General features: G+C 42.1%; 1 protein-coding gene across 1 annotated transcript in view; it reads left to right on the top strand.

Moving 5' to 3' along the window:
- Fbn2 (fibrillin 2) overlaps positions 1-15,765 on the top strand; it is a 216,978-nt gene extending 201,213 nt beyond the window's left edge. Inside the window, exons 60-65 of the mRNA XM_052742225.1 lie at positions 1,177-1,293; positions 1,892-2,020; positions 3,634-3,753; positions 10,178-10,409; positions 11,726-11,900; positions 13,821-15,765. Of these exons, the coding sequence (XP_052598185.1) occupies positions 1,177-1,293; positions 1,892-2,020; positions 3,634-3,753; positions 10,178-10,409; positions 11,726-11,900; positions 13,821-14,195 (1,148 nt within the window). The 3' untranslated portion in view covers positions 14,196-15,765. The remainder of the gene's footprint in view (positions 1-1,176; positions 1,294-1,891; positions 2,021-3,633; positions 3,754-10,177; positions 10,410-11,725; positions 11,901-13,820) is intronic.
- Positions 15,766-16,818: the final 1,053 nt, after the last annotated feature.

Genomic DNA, 16,818 nt, shown 5'->3' with positions numbered 1-16,818 from the left:
AACGAGAAGAGATAATGGGGGTAAATTTGAGAAAATTACAATGATGTTCATATATGAAAATATGATAATCCATTCATTCATATGGTAACTTTTTAATTAAAAAAATGTTGAGGCAAGAGTTGAAACAAACCATGAGAAATTAGATTTTGTTGCTGCCTACCTCAGACTTCATCTCTCAGCAGTCTTACATACATCTGCATTTACTGTAGAAAGGTGAGAAGTCAGTGTGTGCATTACTTTTTGTGTAGTATTAAAAGTAATTACCAGGCTAAATTTGATCATTAAAATGGCTTCCACGCCATACCGTGTTTGATTTTATGCAAACCATTCTAAGCACGATACTAATGGATTGAGCAGATGGTTTACCTGTATTCTCTGTGAAGCAAGCTTTCATTTCCAACCTATATTAAGAAATGAGTGCACAAAAAGTAGCAAGTTCTGGGATTTTTTTAACCCCATTTAGAGGAATGGTTTACATGACCTGACTTTTGCATGGTGTTTATAAAATGTGTGGAACTCATACCTTCCACTGTGCAGGGAACTTAGTTTGAATGTAGTTTTTCCAAATTAAGCTTCACTCAAACCAAGATCAAATTTTGAGTTTCCTATTAGAATAGTCCAGAGGTCAATTCGAAATTTATGGTTGTTTGATTTTGTTGGTTTTACATTGGTTTGGGGTTTGTTACTGTCTTTTTGACGGTCATGCACCACATGCCCAGCAGAAGCGAAGTTTTTGCTTCTCTCATGTTAGTGATGGTGTTTCCATTTAGATCTGGTAAACCTTCCTCCATTTCCAAACTCTGTTCTATTTTTATTTAATATTCCCTGTAATAAGTCGCCATCCATGTTCTAAATCACATTAAGTACAAGCAGGACTACTTTTCCATGTTAGCTTTGAAAAGGGTGAACTTGCTATGTTTCGGCCATCCAGTTCTTACTTTAAGAAAACTTTGCTCTAAAACCTTTTAGCCACCCTGTCCTGATTGATAGCCTTCTATACTTAGACTAATATGCACATTCAAGCCCTTCCTCATAAGCATATGTGTGCCTTTATAAACTAGAGCCAAAATTTAAACCAAATGCTCCCATAGAAAATGCACAGCTCCTGTGGATGTGTGAGGACAAATGGTAAGCGGATAGCCCTCCTGATTCTCCTGGATTTCTCTGTCATTTCAGACCTCGATGAATGTCAAACCAAACAGCACAACTGCCAGTTCCTCTGTGTCAACACCCTGGGGGGGTTCACCTGCAAATGCCCTCCTGGGTTCACCCAGCATCACACTGCTTGCATTGGTAAGGCACATCAGAGTTGCGGTATTTTGCAGATGTTGGGTAGGTGCATAACTGCGGCTCAGCCTGGCCTAAAGAAGTCGTAGGTAATGGGGACGTTTCCGCACAAGAACAGCATCCACGGGAAGAAGGCCTGGACAGGCATCTGTGCAGTGGGGACATTGTGTGGTGCTTCAGCATGACCCCCTCAGTGTCAGCACAGCTATGATCACACATTGTATCTATCGTAGGCAGTGCCTCCGTTTCATGTTCCGTACTGCTGTGACACGTGCTCAGATAAAACAGGATTAAAGGCTAACAGCCACACTGGAATATTTCAGTTTTACTTTAGAAGGCACATGTTAAAAGATTCTTAGTCTATATTATCTGAAGTGGTGCCTCTAGCGGCTCTCATACATTCTGTTTTCAAGTCACTGCGAAAAGCCACACTTTTTATGTGACTCTTGCTAATAAATTCCAATTTAGCTTTGTCTAAAATGCCTTCTCCCTATACCGAAAGCTCGAGCTTGTCTCTATCCGCTTATTTCACGTCGTGAGATTGAGTTCACGTACTACACACCAGGAAGTTTGACTCTCTCCCTCCACCTTGTTACTTGGCTAGACAATAATGAATGTGGGTCTCAGCCTTCACTCTGTGGCACGAAGGGGATCTGTCAGAACACTCCTGGGAGCTTCAGCTGCGAATGCCAAAGAGGGTTCTCCCTGGACGCCTCTGGGCTGAACTGTGAAGGTGAGTTCATGTGCATAAGAGCCTTTGATGCTAGGGCTGTGGGAACGACCCAGTACATAAAGCATTTGCCATAGCAGGCTGAGGACCAGAGTTCAGGTCCCCAGAACCCAAGTAAATGACAAATAGGCATGCTACCTATGCTGTGATCCCAGTGCTCTGGAGGCCAGAGTGGGTTCTGTGGAGCAAGGTGGATAGCTAGACTACAAGAATCAGCACGCTCTGAGTTCAGCAAAAGACCCTGCCTCAATATCCGAGGTGGAGCACACTAGAGGAACATACACACACACACACACACACACACACACACACACACACACACACACACACACACCTCTCTGCACATACACACGTACCTGTACACATAAGAACGTGCATACGCACATGCATGCACACCACATACAAATACACACACAACAATAATAATTAACTGGAGCAGGAGGCTGATGGCTGTTGCCCTTTTCATAGACTGAAGCTCTTGCCCCATGCTCTCTACTAGTGAGAGCCTACGGTGCCTCCCATGAAATAAGTTTTTCTCTTGCAAAAATCCAAGGCAACAGCTGATTGGGAGGTAAGTGAGAATCTGCCTGCAGTCTGAAGACTATCATATGGCTCTTCAGTGTTTCCTTGGCAAGGGCTCAGGTACAGGAAGATGAATATGTTAGTGTTGAATGCCTCATCACCTTTACATCTTTGTGTTGTGTTGCAATTTATATTATTGAGTCAGTCATCCTTTTTAAAGTTATTCCTAGAAATAGGTGGCTTTCAACTCTAGAAACATTCAGAATTTTAAACACGCTCTTTGTAAGAATTATAGGACTTTTGTACGTGTTTTTCAGCCCATTTTTTTTGCTTTAAAAATTTTTGATTTTTTTGTGATTGAAATCAATAGACATTGAAAACATTCTGAACCCACCAGCTGCTTGCCATGTGTGAATTCAGCTTATGCCCATCCACATAAGATACCATTTATTAATTATCCATGTAAATTTGTTACACACACATCAGACATGCCAATTTCATTTCACTCTTTTGGGGTAGATTTCAAAGCCTTAGTTGTCATTCCAAAAGTGTATGCATATATTAACAAAGAAATTATTCCATATGTATCATACCACATCTTGCCTAAAAATAACAACATATTCAAATACTTAAAAAGGATTTGCATCTAATTAGTCTTGACCAACAAAAAAAAAAACTTTGCATGCAAAACCATTATACTTTATAGATATCTCCATGGTTTTTGTATCTTCCCTACAATGAGAATTACATGTGAGTCACTCTTGAATCAGCTAGAAACTGTAATGCGTACACACACACACACACACACACACACACACACACACACACAATTTACCAAATAAATCATACCATATGGAGCTAATCAATTCAAAATGCACCATATTTGTGGTTACTATGGTTGATTTGCTGAAATTAAACTATTATTCAGAGCACTGGTGTGCCATGGTCTGGTGGACAACATTAAGAATAAGGTGGTTTCTTATCTCAGCCATCCTCTCTACACCATGCCTTGTTTATTTGTTCCCTTAAAGGTTGTGTCAGGAATGCATTTAACAAGGGAAAGTAAAGACCGGACTTGGGTTGTTTTTCTGCAGATGTTGATGAATGCGATGGAAACCACAGGTGCCAACATGGCTGCCAGAACATCCTGGGAGGTTATAGGTGCGGCTGCCCCCAGGGATATGTGCAGCATTACCAGTGGAATCAGTGTGTTGGTGAGCATTCCTTGGTGGCCCGACACTCGTTTTTCTCACTTCAGTGTCTGAGTAAACTGAATAAATAATGGAAGTGGTAGAGGTAGTGCAGTGTCCTAGAACCTAAAAAACAGCATTTGGGGTTCGTGTGTGGGAGGGCTAGAGTTAGCTCAGGGACAGGGCACATGGAAGGTCCCGGGTTCCGTCTTACCCCTACTCACTGTTAAAAAGGTGGACAGGGGAAAATCTGCATAAAAATATTGATGCACACTGAGGTTTTAGTCTACTAGTCTCTGCACTTGCGCGTGTGACAAAATCCATAATAAACATGTTTCTGAAGTTTTTAAAGGCCCATCGACTAGAGGTGTAGGCATTTTCACTTTCTGGTGTACTGTGAGGTTTCTGAGGACAGCATCAAAAACAACATCTTCGTTCGCCATTCTTTGCTGCTTTTCGTCAGTAATCTGATAGATTTAGGTTGTGGAAGTACTCTTCTATTACCCTCTTATAAATCTAAAGGACCTTTTCCCTCCTTCTTGAGACAGGGCTTCCTATAGCCCAGGCTTGTCTGTAACTTGCTATGTAGCCTCAGGCTGGCCTTGAACTCTTCTAGATCCTGTAACCTCTGCTTCCCAGGACTTGGGATAGCAGGCATGCACTACCGTGCCTGGTTAGGAATTCTAAGAACTGAGGCCAGGCCATCTGGGCTCTCCTGTCACATAGCTTTAATAAGCGTTGTGACAGTGTTTTAACATAGAAGAGGCAGCTAGTCACAGCAAATGCTCCTGACAACTCCAGACAAGAATGTTTATAAAAGAAAACACACGGTCATTCCGTTCTATTCTTTTCATTGATAATAATCACAGACATTCTCCTCATGAGAAACCACTGATCAAAGAGACCGTTACTCTTCTTGAGTAGGCTCACTTAGCATATGCCCAATTTCTTGGCCGTGTTTGAACACACTCCACAGCTGCACATCTTGAGAGGAGAAGCTTGCCTTGCCAAACAGAAGGGCAGTGGAGCCCTGCCCCTCCCCCACCCCTAGAGACTAGCAGGATGCTTCCTTGTCTCTGAAGTGATTTAAGCTACTACACATGTCGTTCAAAAGTAGTGTAATGATCCACCAAATGAACTGACTTGATTTGATCTTTTATGTTTTTCTCAAAAGAATTTTTCTAATGGCAGCTCAGTGAGCTGAGAAGAGAACCAAGTGTTTCGGAAGGGACACGAGGTCTATGAAGTTCTTATCTGGACTGTAGCCCCCTGCCAGGCCAGAAATGCCATACCAGAAATGCCCATCACCGGGAAGAAAGTCTCTACACCCTGTGGTCTAGAGCAAGGGATAATGATGATGTGTGGGGAAATGTCACAAATGAAGCCCATTGTTTTATACGATACCTTAAAAAATTAGTAAACTTGGCGCACGCCTTTAATCCCAGCACTCGGGAGGCAGAGCCAGGCGGATCTCTGTGAGTTCGAGGCCAGCCTGGGCTACCAAGTGAGTTCCAGGAGAGGCGCAAAGCTACACAGAGAAACCCTGTCTCGAAAAACCAAAAAAAAAAAAAAAAATTAGTAAACTTTAAAAACATGCAGCTAGGAAATAAAGGTAAGGGTAGATCTTTAAAGGATTACCAAAGCAATGAATTAAGTTGCCAATCAAAACTATTTCATAAATATGATCCACTTCCTTTTTCTTTTATATATATATATATATATATATATATATATATATATATATATATATATATATATATGTAGCAGGAATCTTAAAGAGTTCTTATTAATAAAATCAAACCCAGGGCCAATTGTTGGGGTGAAATGCTGGATGGTCAGAGAGACAGAACAAGCCACAGCTAACCTCACCTGGCCAATTCCTCAGCTGGTCCTGTTTCCTCAGACTGGAAGCTTCTGTGTCCTCATCCCAATGGCTCTCAGCTGAACTGCTGCTAGAAAGCCTGAAAGCTTAACCAGCCAAATGCTTAACCAGGCCAAATGCTTGACCAGCCGAATGCTTCAGTTTCTGGTCCTCACGCCTTATAAACCTCTCTGCTTTCTACCACCACCCCTGGGATTAAAGGCTGCTTTCTGGGATTAAAGGCGTGAGTCACCATGCCTAGCTGTTTCCAATGCGGCCTTGAACACACAGAGATCCAGGTAGATTTCTGTCTCAGGAATGTTAGGATTAAAGGCGTGTGCTACCACTGCCTAACCTCTATGTTTAATATTGTGGCTTTTCTGTTCTCTGACCCCAGATAAGTTTATTAGGACACACAGTATTTTGGGGAACACAATACCACCACATTTCCTCTCCTTTTGTCTAAAATTAAAAAAAGCTTGTAACTAATACAAGAAAAACTATCCAATAAGTATATACAATATATACAGCCAAAAATTACATTAATGATGTCTAGTCCATTAACATTTGACAGATTCAGATAAAAAATTCCATTATATATAACAATGTCCAGTCCAGTAACATTTGACAAATTCAGACAAAAAATTTTCATTACTTATCTTATTTAAAACAAGTAGTTCGTTTTTAAAAGTAGATTCCATAATCTCCCTTTTTATCTTATCATATCCATATTCTCTTTTTTTTCTTTCCATAATACATTCAATATAAGTCTCTGTGTTTACTTGATTGGATCTGAACGGCTGTGGGACTGGCAGGTGAGAGAGATTTGTCCTGACTCTGGGCAAGCAGGAAAACTCAAGGTACATATATATATAAAACTTCACTCAGTTTCAAATAAAAAAATTATATATATATGTATATATATATATATATATACATATATATATATAATTCCTTGGGCCTGATATATTCATTCATATACTGAGGCCAAGTCCTGGCAAGCTCTATAGAATACAGACAATAGTGGTTTTTTTTTCTACCATTAGCAATGATGTAGAACTTTATTATATTATGGTGTTTCTGAACTCCCAGGGCCATCATTTTAGTAAGGACTGCATGCTTCTCAGGAGCTCTGCAAAACTTAAGGCAAAAAGAATCATTCTCTAGTAGTTAACTCACACCGAATTCTTGGTTTTAAAGAGAATTTAAGTAGAAATGAGAACATGTATAAGTCATCAATTCAAGTTTTTACACTTCTTAAAGTTTTGACCTGTAAACATCCAATGCAAAAACTGTCTTTCGGTAACTTTGGAGTTTTTATTTGAAACTGAGTGAAGTTTGAAATGGTAAGGTACCATTCCTGTTTCCTTTTCATGAGTTCCTTGAGTACAACGCTTTAGCCTAGGCTGCCAGAGTCCAGACCCAGGCCTGGGTGCCTTCTGATGAGAGAAACGCCTTGAGGAGGGCAGCAGTGCTTTTCAAGGATGGGGTGTGGGGACAGGTGCTGTGGATATCGCTCTGTATGCTGTGAATCTGTTGCTCTCATTGGTTGATAAATAAAATGCTAATTAAAAAGTAGACAGGCAGGAAGTATAGGCAGTACAAGCAGAGAGGAGAATTGTGGGAAGAGTCAGGAGTCACCAGCCAGACACAGAGGAAGTAAGATGTAAAGACAGAACTGAGAAAAGGTACCAATCCACTTGGCTAAACATAAACAATGTTTAATTTACATGTTAATTTACGTCTAAGAGCTAATCAATAGTAAGCCTGAGCTAATGGCCAAGCAGTTTTAATTAATATAAGCCTCTGTGTGTTTACTTGGGTCCAAGCAGCCGCAGGGCTGCAGGAACCGAGCAGGACCAGGAAAACTTCAGCCACAGACATGTGCGTGCAGTCTCAGCACCCACAAACTAAAGCAGGAGAATACAAAGCCAGTGAGACCCTGTCTCAAAAACAAGCCAACCAAGAAAGGGGATCAAAAGTACATAAGCAGGTCTCCCCGGTTGCAAGAGTGGTTTAGGAGCTTTTCTTTCCTAAAATGGTTATCTCTAAGCAGCCACTCCATTGGTAGAGAACAGAGACTGATTTCAAAGGTTCTGGATCCTTCCAGGGATTCAGCTGGTCTCTAATAAAGCCAACACTATTCTTGCCTTGAAACCTTAACACAGTTTGGAATTTTAGCGCAAATACATGGCAGAAATACAGTGACATTGCTCCAACCAGGAAGCTGTCAGCATAAAAATAAAATTATGACATAGTTCAGATTATCTGTGACTGCTGGTGTAAATACTCTATGCGTGGTGGGGGGACATAGAGAAGACTCTGAAGCAGTTTTCTCAGAGTCCTCTAGTGAACAGTCACAACTGTCAGTCAGTGCACCAGACCCTTGTCAAGTAGACAAAATTGTAAGTTTGTGATACTATTCATGTTGCCACCAATTCAAGAAAAGCAAAAGTTCTCTGAAAGGGTTCATTTTGGAAAAAGCTTTCCATCCAAACTCTCACTTTAATAAGTTTCCAGTAAGTTACCACAGGGAATCAAGAGACCATTTTAGGACATTGGATATCCAGATGTGGGGAGTACCTCAGCCACTGACTATTGTGATTGTTTAAAATTGAAAATGTGGGACTCTTATGAACATTTGCACATGAAGAAAATGTTTCAGTTTGCAAATTTTTTTTGCCATTTACTGCTGATAACTTTCAGTTCCTTCTGTAGTATAAGCTTTCCAAAAAATAATTCTAACATAGCCTAGCAAGGCATTTCAATTCACAGTGTATCTCAGACAAGGCCATGCTTAACTAAATTCATACAATGTCACCATGCTATATATTTAAAGCATATAAATATGAGATCTTATGGTGCTTCCAGAAACATTATCTTGTTTTAAAATTTTCTTGTAAGTGGAATGTTCAAATTCAATTTACTCAATTAATTGGCTTTCTTGGTAATTTTTCTACCTAACACAATGCCTGAATAAATCATAGTGGGAACATGCCATTAAGTATAATCTAATTTAGATCCCATGTTAGAAGAGAAATCCTGCATGCTAATGTGAGAATTAATTATAAAAATGGATGAAGCTTGGGGGCACAACCCCATGTCTCTCAAACAGATAAACAAAACACTGGGTACATTCAGGTCTCATGGAGCCAAGTTACTGAGAATTTATGTATTTTCTCTGCATATAATAAAGGCCAGGGGATTTCACATATTAAGTAATCTGAGCATATTTTATATTCAATGACTTAATAGGTCAACACTTAGCTCTCTCATTTAATTCTCAAACTATGTTCATTATATTAAAATGTACTTCCTATCTGCCCTTTTGGTAGCCTCTATCCTGTGCTTAAACGAAGTTCAATTTCCTGTCTAGAGGCCTCTGCTGAGCCACATCTTCATCTAGGAAATCTCCCGAACCCCTGCAGGTCCCTGCCCCCATACCCCATAATCACCATCGTGTTCCCTGGGTACGCACACTCACAGATGTGCCTGCTTCCCCACATGGGCTGAAATATGTCCACAGACACTCTACACTCCATATACAGTCACAGGAATGGAAAGAATTCCATGGACCAGATGTGATTTGTGCCCAGGGTGAAATTTGGGTTATAATAAAGCTCAAAGGAGTCAAACCCAGGGCTATCTATCAACCAAACAGTTAAAAGCAAACTCATAATTTCCAAAGTCAAAAGCACCATGGGGCCTTGGATCTGTGATAACAGCAACTGAAAACAGACCTGTAATCGTAGTCCTGCCTGGCTTCCACAGGCCAGAGCTGAGCATTTAACAGTAAGGGCTCAGTGTTGGCTAACGGTGGGATACAACACTCGCAGAAGGGCACAGTCCACCCCAGGCAGGCTCTGGAGCAGTTAAAACCACTCAGTTTGGTATAGTGCAGCAGGGTTGTTTCCAATGTTCTCATAAAAGGCTCTGAATTTTTCATAGACATGAAGGTGTGGGGAAGTGCTGAGGGGCCATTGATACAAATGCTGATAGAGAAATGAGCTTTAAAAAAAAAATCCACATGATTCACATACCAGAAAATTCATCCTTTTAAAGTGTCAGCTGAATGATTTTGATGTGTTCTTCCAAGGGTATGCAGCACCTACCCCAATAGTTTCATTTGCCTCCTGCCCCAAGAGAAACCCCATACCTAGCAGCCATTATTCCCACCTCTTCTCTCCCCCAAGCCCCCGCAACCTCCAATCTGCTCCCTCTGGATTTGCCTAAAATCCAGGCTTTTGAAATAACCCTTTGTTAAGAGAAGAAGAGAATTATTCATTAGGTAAACTGCAAATATCTGTCCCTAAGGGCTGCCCACATACTCAGAAGTAGTACAAATAGAATAGAAAAGGGCAGAGCGAGTTTTTTGTTTTGTTTCGATTTGGGGTATTTGCCTCTAAAGATGTATTTTTGAAATATGTCTTTAATTAACTCTCTGGCTGCTTTGAAGTCAGTCGCAACAGTATTTCTTTTAAGCTATCTCCCCTATAAACTGACAGGCCCTGGGAGACCACTCCCCAACTTCATCTTCCTCGGCCCTGCCCCTTCCCTGTGTAAGGCTTGCTTTCTTCCTTCGAACAGATGAGAACGAATGTTCCAACCCCAGCGCCTGTGGCTCTGCATCCTGCTACAACACCCTGGGGAGTTACAAGTGCGCCTGCCCCTCCGGCTTCTCCTTCGACCAGTTCTCCAGCGCCTGCCATGACGTGAACGAGTGTTCCTCCTCCAACAACCCATGCAGCTATGGCTGCTCCAACACGGAAGGCGGCTACCTCTGCGGCTGCCCACCGGGGTACTTCAGAGTGGGACAGGGGTAAGGCAGCCCATGGCCCCCAGCAACAGCGCAGTGTGACTCTTCCTCTGTCCAGTGAGTTGAGGCAGCCTTGCTTCCCGCCACTGTGGGGAAGGAACGGGACCCTCACAACGTGTAAGGCCTGAGAGAGGAAAGTGTTGGGACTTAGGCACCATGAAGCATAGGGTCGCTTCCTTTGTGGAGAGCCTAAGGCTTGAGCTCCATGGTGGTGTCACTCTTTGCTCCTTGCAATGGCTGAAATTGATGGATTCTGACCCAAGGCCAGATTAAGACTTAGGTAGCTTGTATGTCACTGCAGGAGGGAGGTCAATGTGGAAATGTTCTGCCGATTTCAACAGGGGCTGACCCAGTAATCCCCAAGGAAGGAAGGACTTTGTCTTTCTTTGTTCATCTGGTTTTTGTGTTACCCAGAAAGGGAACAATCCTTCTCCCTAAGGCTGACTCCCCTTGGACAGCTGAACTTTCTCAAGTCTTACCACTTGTGGCTGAGTCCTAGCCCCATGCACCCTTCCACCCCGAGGGCGTTCTTCCGGAACACAGACAATGGTAGGAGTGAATAGGGATGAACTTCTTTGAAAGGAATAGTCGGTGAGGCAGACACTAAGGGACATGGGCCGATATTCCCCCGACCACCATACAATCCCATGGAACAGAACAGATTGGGCCTAGAACAGGTCACTTCAGAGCCAATGCATTGCCTCTTTTTGCTAACTAAAATAGGATTCAGAAGCACCAATGACTGAAGCATGGATCTTTTCCTGAGTAGTAGGAAGCAGCCGCAGGCTCATGAAGCAATGGAGTTTCTCTTACCATTGTGTTTTGACTTTCAGAGCTGCTTTTTCCTCCTTAATAAACGACCTTTCAGTGGCTCAGTCTAATTAGGATTGAAAGCCGAGGAAGCCCAGGGCTAGTCGGAAATCTCTCCCTCTGTGTGGAGAAGAACAGAACTACAATGATTGGGTTTTGTGATTAAGAGCCTAGGACAGCGTGGTTCTCTCAACCTTCCTAATGCTAGGACCCTTTAATGCAGGTCCTCACGTTGCGGTGATCCCCAACCATACAATTACTTTCGCTGCTACTTCATAACTGTAACTTTGCTACTGTTATGAATCGTAATGTAAATATCTGTGATTTCTAATTGGCTGAGGCCGCCCCTGTGAAAGGGACATTTGATACCCCAAGGGTCAAACCTCCCCGCCCCCCAGGTTGAAAAACAGTGGTTTAGAGCTTGCTCTGTTGTTTCCATGTTTTGAAAGATCTTTAGACTGCCCAGGCTAATGATGATAACGTCTAACAGTGTTCCTTCTCACGAACAGCCACTGTGTCTCGGGGATGGGCTTCAACAAAGGACAGTACCTCTCGGTGGACACGGAGGTGGATGAGGAAAATGCTCTGTCCCCAGAAGCGTGCTACGAATGCAAAATCAATGGTTACCCCAAGAAAGATGGCAGGCAGAAGAGGAGCTTGCAGGAGCCTGGGCCAGCCTCGGCTGTGAGTAGATACGGAGTAGAAATCCTGCTTTGCCAAAAGAAAAAACAAAAGCAAAAGGTTATCCACACCTTGTCACAGTGACATTAATATGCTTTCAGCTCCAGCACAGTGAAGTCTATCTGGATATTTAGTCGACCAATTGGCAGGTCCAGTGTGGTAAAGATAAGCAAATTAAAATTAGTTGGAATGATGTCTAAAACACAAAGCCCTGTGGGAGACGATGATTCAGTTTCAAGTCATTTTGATTTAGTTTGTATTTGTGCCACAGAGTGGAAGATGCTCACTTGAGAAATAATTATTTGAAAATTATTGAAAACTGAAATGATTTTGAATTCTTACAGTTCTATTCCAGACATGCAAGAAGACACTGTCAGTTTTAGCTTTTCAGTGGGTCCGCCAGCCTGGCCACGTGTTCTGTGCGTATAAGTCTTGCCCATCATAAAATTTTGTTTCCAATTAACTTGCCTTTTGTAAAGAACTAGAGGTCTGACTTTGCAGCCTCTGGTATTTTTCTCTGTCCCAGTGGCGTTTTAGCAGCGTAGTTAGGAGGCTGGGCCAAAGGCTGCCTGGTTTTGGAGCTGTTCCTCAGCCCCGCCCACCAATAATGGGTCTCATAAGACATGTATGTACACCTAACACTCAATGACTAATAACCCACATATAGGGAGGTTGGTGATTTTCACTGAGGCCAGAGGCAGTATGATTTCACCAAGTTACCTCTCATTTCAATTAATATTGCTGAGAATTGACCCCCCCCCCAAAAAAAATACAGTCACCAACTGCCTGGCTATGTCAATTGGCAGCTTGCTCTATTTTTCTGGGCCCCAGAACCTTTCCTTTATCTATAGGACCATATTAACTTAGACCCAAAATCTCTGATAGTATTTTAAAATAACAAGTTAATGTTACATTTCCTTTTCAGTAAACTGAAGTATCCAACAGATGTTTAATCATGACAACTCATTCATCAAGATATAAAGCCTTCCCATTGTGGTTCATGAAACATAATTCTGTCTAAAAATAATGATGAGTTCCTCCAAGCTACTGTAGCCACAACCTCACTTAAGCACATACCCACATCAAAGCATTATGGTTTTTGGGCATGTCTAACTAAAGTGTATTCCTACCTCACACCCCGACTGACAAATTCGGATCATATTATCTGGGCCCTACCCGCTGGCTCTCACTAATCTTGGCTCACTCTGCATCTGACTCTGCATGTACTAAGGCTCCTAGTCAATTCAGAGCTCAGCCTTGAGGGTGATGATTTCCCTGGGTGCGGGACCTGCTGTTGAATCGTCTTCTCATTTTGACCCCAGAAAAGATAAAATTAGACTCATCTCTTCAATTGTCCTTTTTTTTTTCTTTAAAAATGTTTATTTTAGAATTTCACATGTGTACAAAACGCATGCTGGTCCTATTGGCCCCCATTTCTCCCCTCCGGCTCCCTCAAGAGAACCTCCCAACACAACATATCCCCCTTCCGACTTCTTTAGTTAATGCCCCACTGGTTACACTTTGTGCTGCCCATAGGCACTGAAACATGGACAAACTATGAGTGGCCACACCACCAGAGAAAAACCACTCTCTCACTTTAAAATTACTAATAAGCACCATGTGGTGCTTAAACCCATCAAAATAACTAGATACGTGACTATTCTCTGTGGCCTAAGTCCTATAACTCTAATGATCTTGTTGGGTCTGGGTGAGAGTCAGAAAGATTTACAAGAGCATCCCTCCATGGGATGAAGCTTTGCCCCACCTCTGTTTACAGTAACCTCTTTCACAGACAGCTGATGGCCAAACAGGGAACAACCTCAGCCTGCCACTGTGACCGTAACCCTCAACCACAGGTGGCTTGGGAGTCCACTGTGTGCCCTGCAGAAATTCATCTCAAGTGTGTGCCTGCTCTTTCCCCAGGTGGAGCAAATCAGCCTAGACAGCGTCGCCATGGACAGCCCGGTCAACATGAAGTTCAACCTCTCTGGCCTTGGCTCCAAGGAGCACATCCTAGAACTGGTACCTGCCATTGAGCCCCTCAACAACCACATCCGTTACGTCATCTCCCAAGGGAATGACGACGGCCTCTTCCGAATCCACCAAAGGAATGGGCTCAGCTACCTGCACACAGCCAAGAAGAAGCTCACCCCTGGCACTTACACACTGGAAATCACCAGCATCCCTCTCTATGGGAAGAAGGAGCTTAGGAAACTGGAGGAATACAATGAGGATGACTACCTCCTGGGGGTACTGGGGGAAGCCCTCAGAATGAGGCTTCAGATTCAGCTGTACTAGCCCTTTGCAGACTTGGGTCCCATACCCAGCTCAGATCCCAGCACTGCCAGCCTTCAGAAGTGTTTGGAATGTCAGTGACTAATTTTAAAAGAGGAAAAAAAAATGACTTCTGTTCCTTTCCTCCCTGATTCAGACTTTGGGATGTTGACCCTCACAGGGAGGGATAACTTAGACTCCAGTACAGCCAAAGATTTGAGTGCAAAGGCAAACATAGTTACTGTATTTTTTATATAACTTCATTTTAAAATATATTAAAAAAAACCTAAATGTTCGAGAGATCAGCATATGGCACTAAATGCACAAAAATAATGTGAGCTTTCTTCCTGTTAGCAGTCTGTAACACTTTGGGTATTTTGCTATAGTTGCTAATTAAAAAAAAATATAGATGTTTATTTATTTTAATGCAGTAATATATGGAGAAAAGAACAAACTATGTAAACAAAAAGGGAAACTTGCTTGTTTTTCTTTAGATTTATAAATTTGAGGTATTTCTTTTAGAGGTGCTTTTAAAAAAAAAAGTCCAGTACATTCAAGAGATGTCTCCTTTGGTTTCTCTGCCAGCCCTCCAACTGGTACGCACCTGACTATTTGAAAGAAAGTCTTACGGAGCTGAATGGGCAGTGTAATCAATAATTTAGAAGACGTAAATGTTGTCTGATCCCATCTAAAGGAGATCAAAGCCAGAGCAGCTCACGTGACAATATTTCACATCACCAGATTCACCAGGCAACAGTAGAGGAAACTCAACCACTGTAGCAAAATACCTTGACTGCTTGTGAGACCGTTAGCATTGCAGGCCAAACTGTACTGTATTTCCTTCTCATAACCTCAAGGAACCACATGTGCTGCCCACAACACCTCATTCTTACCAGGGCGCGCTGCACACTTGTGGTCCCCTAGGCAGCTGAAGAACCGTTGTTCCTTTGAATAGGAACACCTGGCGTCCCGTCGCGTTTGGTGCTGTCGTAGATTAATGGTGCATTTATTATGTTCAAGCTATTTCAGGATTGCCATATGTGCAAACAATCATGCCACGCAGCCAAGGAATATATGTTGATGTTGTTTTTTTTTTAAACCCATGTTTTTTTTTAGAATTTTTCATTAATACTGTAGTTATACACCATATGTCTCATTTTATCATAGCTTATTGTGTATGAAGTACCTTTGTAAAATGAATTGATATTTAGTTTGCTTTAGCCATTTGAAAAGATGCTACACCAGGAGGTACTACTAATAAGGGCACGTCTCCATGCTCTTCTCTCCGGAGAACCCATCCCTGGACCAGTGACGAAACCTCTTAAGTGAAATGGCCAAAGCGCACACAGACTGCCAATCATTCCTCTCACACCTGTGTCGACCAAAGAGTAGTAACCAGTTATATCCAGTGTTTGGGGGCTTTTCTCGTTTTGTTTGTTTGTTTTTAATAACTAAAAAGAAAAAAGAAAAACAATGTAAATTTGTAATCAAGTGTTTGTGAGGAAAAACTTATGGATTTTGGTTGTGTTTGTTTTTGTAGGTCTATGTATCAAACTTGACACTTGTCTTGCAATAAAGCTTATTTTGGGGTAGTTTTCTGGCTGAGTTTCCTGAGACTACAGTGGCTGGTACGTTTGCGGAAGGCACTGGGGACTTGGCTTACAGGGACATGTATTGAAGAACTGGATGGAGGGCAGGGCACACCCACAGGAAAGTAAAGGAATTCGGTGACATACACGACAAGCAAGCAGTTAGGGTTTGCTTTCGTGTCACATTCATACAGAAGAATATAATGAAAGCAGTGGGATTGTTCAATTCTGCATAAATCCTAAGCTTCCTAGGACCCGGTTTTTCAGTGACCTCAAAGAATTACACTTCTTCCACCAGTATATTTGTGGAAGCTATCGTAATAAAGCATCCTGAAGTATCTATAAGAGCTTAAAGAGCAAAGTTTACAGGAGCCAAAACTTTAAGCAAAAGTAAACAGCCGGCATATCTCAATGCAAGTGGCACCTGCACCCAAAAGCAACCCAAAGCGTATCTCTTACAATGCTGTGCACTCTACTCTGAGAGGTGAATAGATTTAATGGAGTTTAACTTGAACCCTCCTTTGATATGTTGTTAAAATGCTGCGTGCACGTGCGCGCACACACACACACACACGTTTCCAAGATCTCCAAGTTAATTCAATCCATGGTAGGATTTGTGTGCTTAAATTTTTCATCCTAGGAATAAGAAAACAAGGGAATATTATGACTGATTTTAATTCTGTTCTTTGCCAACCAGAAATTAGCTGTGTGGAATAAGAAAAGTATTTGCCTCGGGGCATCCTTTAAAACTTAACATGCACATGCAGCTTCATCTGGCGTCTATTAATGGTACAGCGTGAGCTCTGTAATGTCAAATGACCTGGAACCAAATTTGACTCTAGCTCTGGATATCAAGCAACAAGGCTCTCAGTTTACCTTAAGTCTGCTCATGAGGAAGTTTGAAAACCTACAGAGTTGAGAGCTTCATGCAGAAGATAAAAGGCATTAGGCCTGGAAGAATGTGCTAGAAGAAAATGATTCCAAAATGCTTTTACCAAGGAAGATCCTTATGGGCATCCCTGGCTGCTTTATTACAACGTTAACTGATGTCATCTTTC

This window comes from Peromyscus californicus, unplaced genomic scaffold (assembly GCF_007827085.1).
Source record: "Peromyscus californicus insignis strain IS unplaced genomic scaffold, ASM782708v3 Scaffold_17__1_contigs__length_78620276, whole genome shotgun sequence".
NCBI classification, from domain to species: domain Eukaryota; kingdom Metazoa; phylum Chordata; class Mammalia; order Rodentia; family Cricetidae; genus Peromyscus; species Peromyscus californicus.
This window is presented reverse-complemented; position numbering and strand designations above follow the sequence as displayed.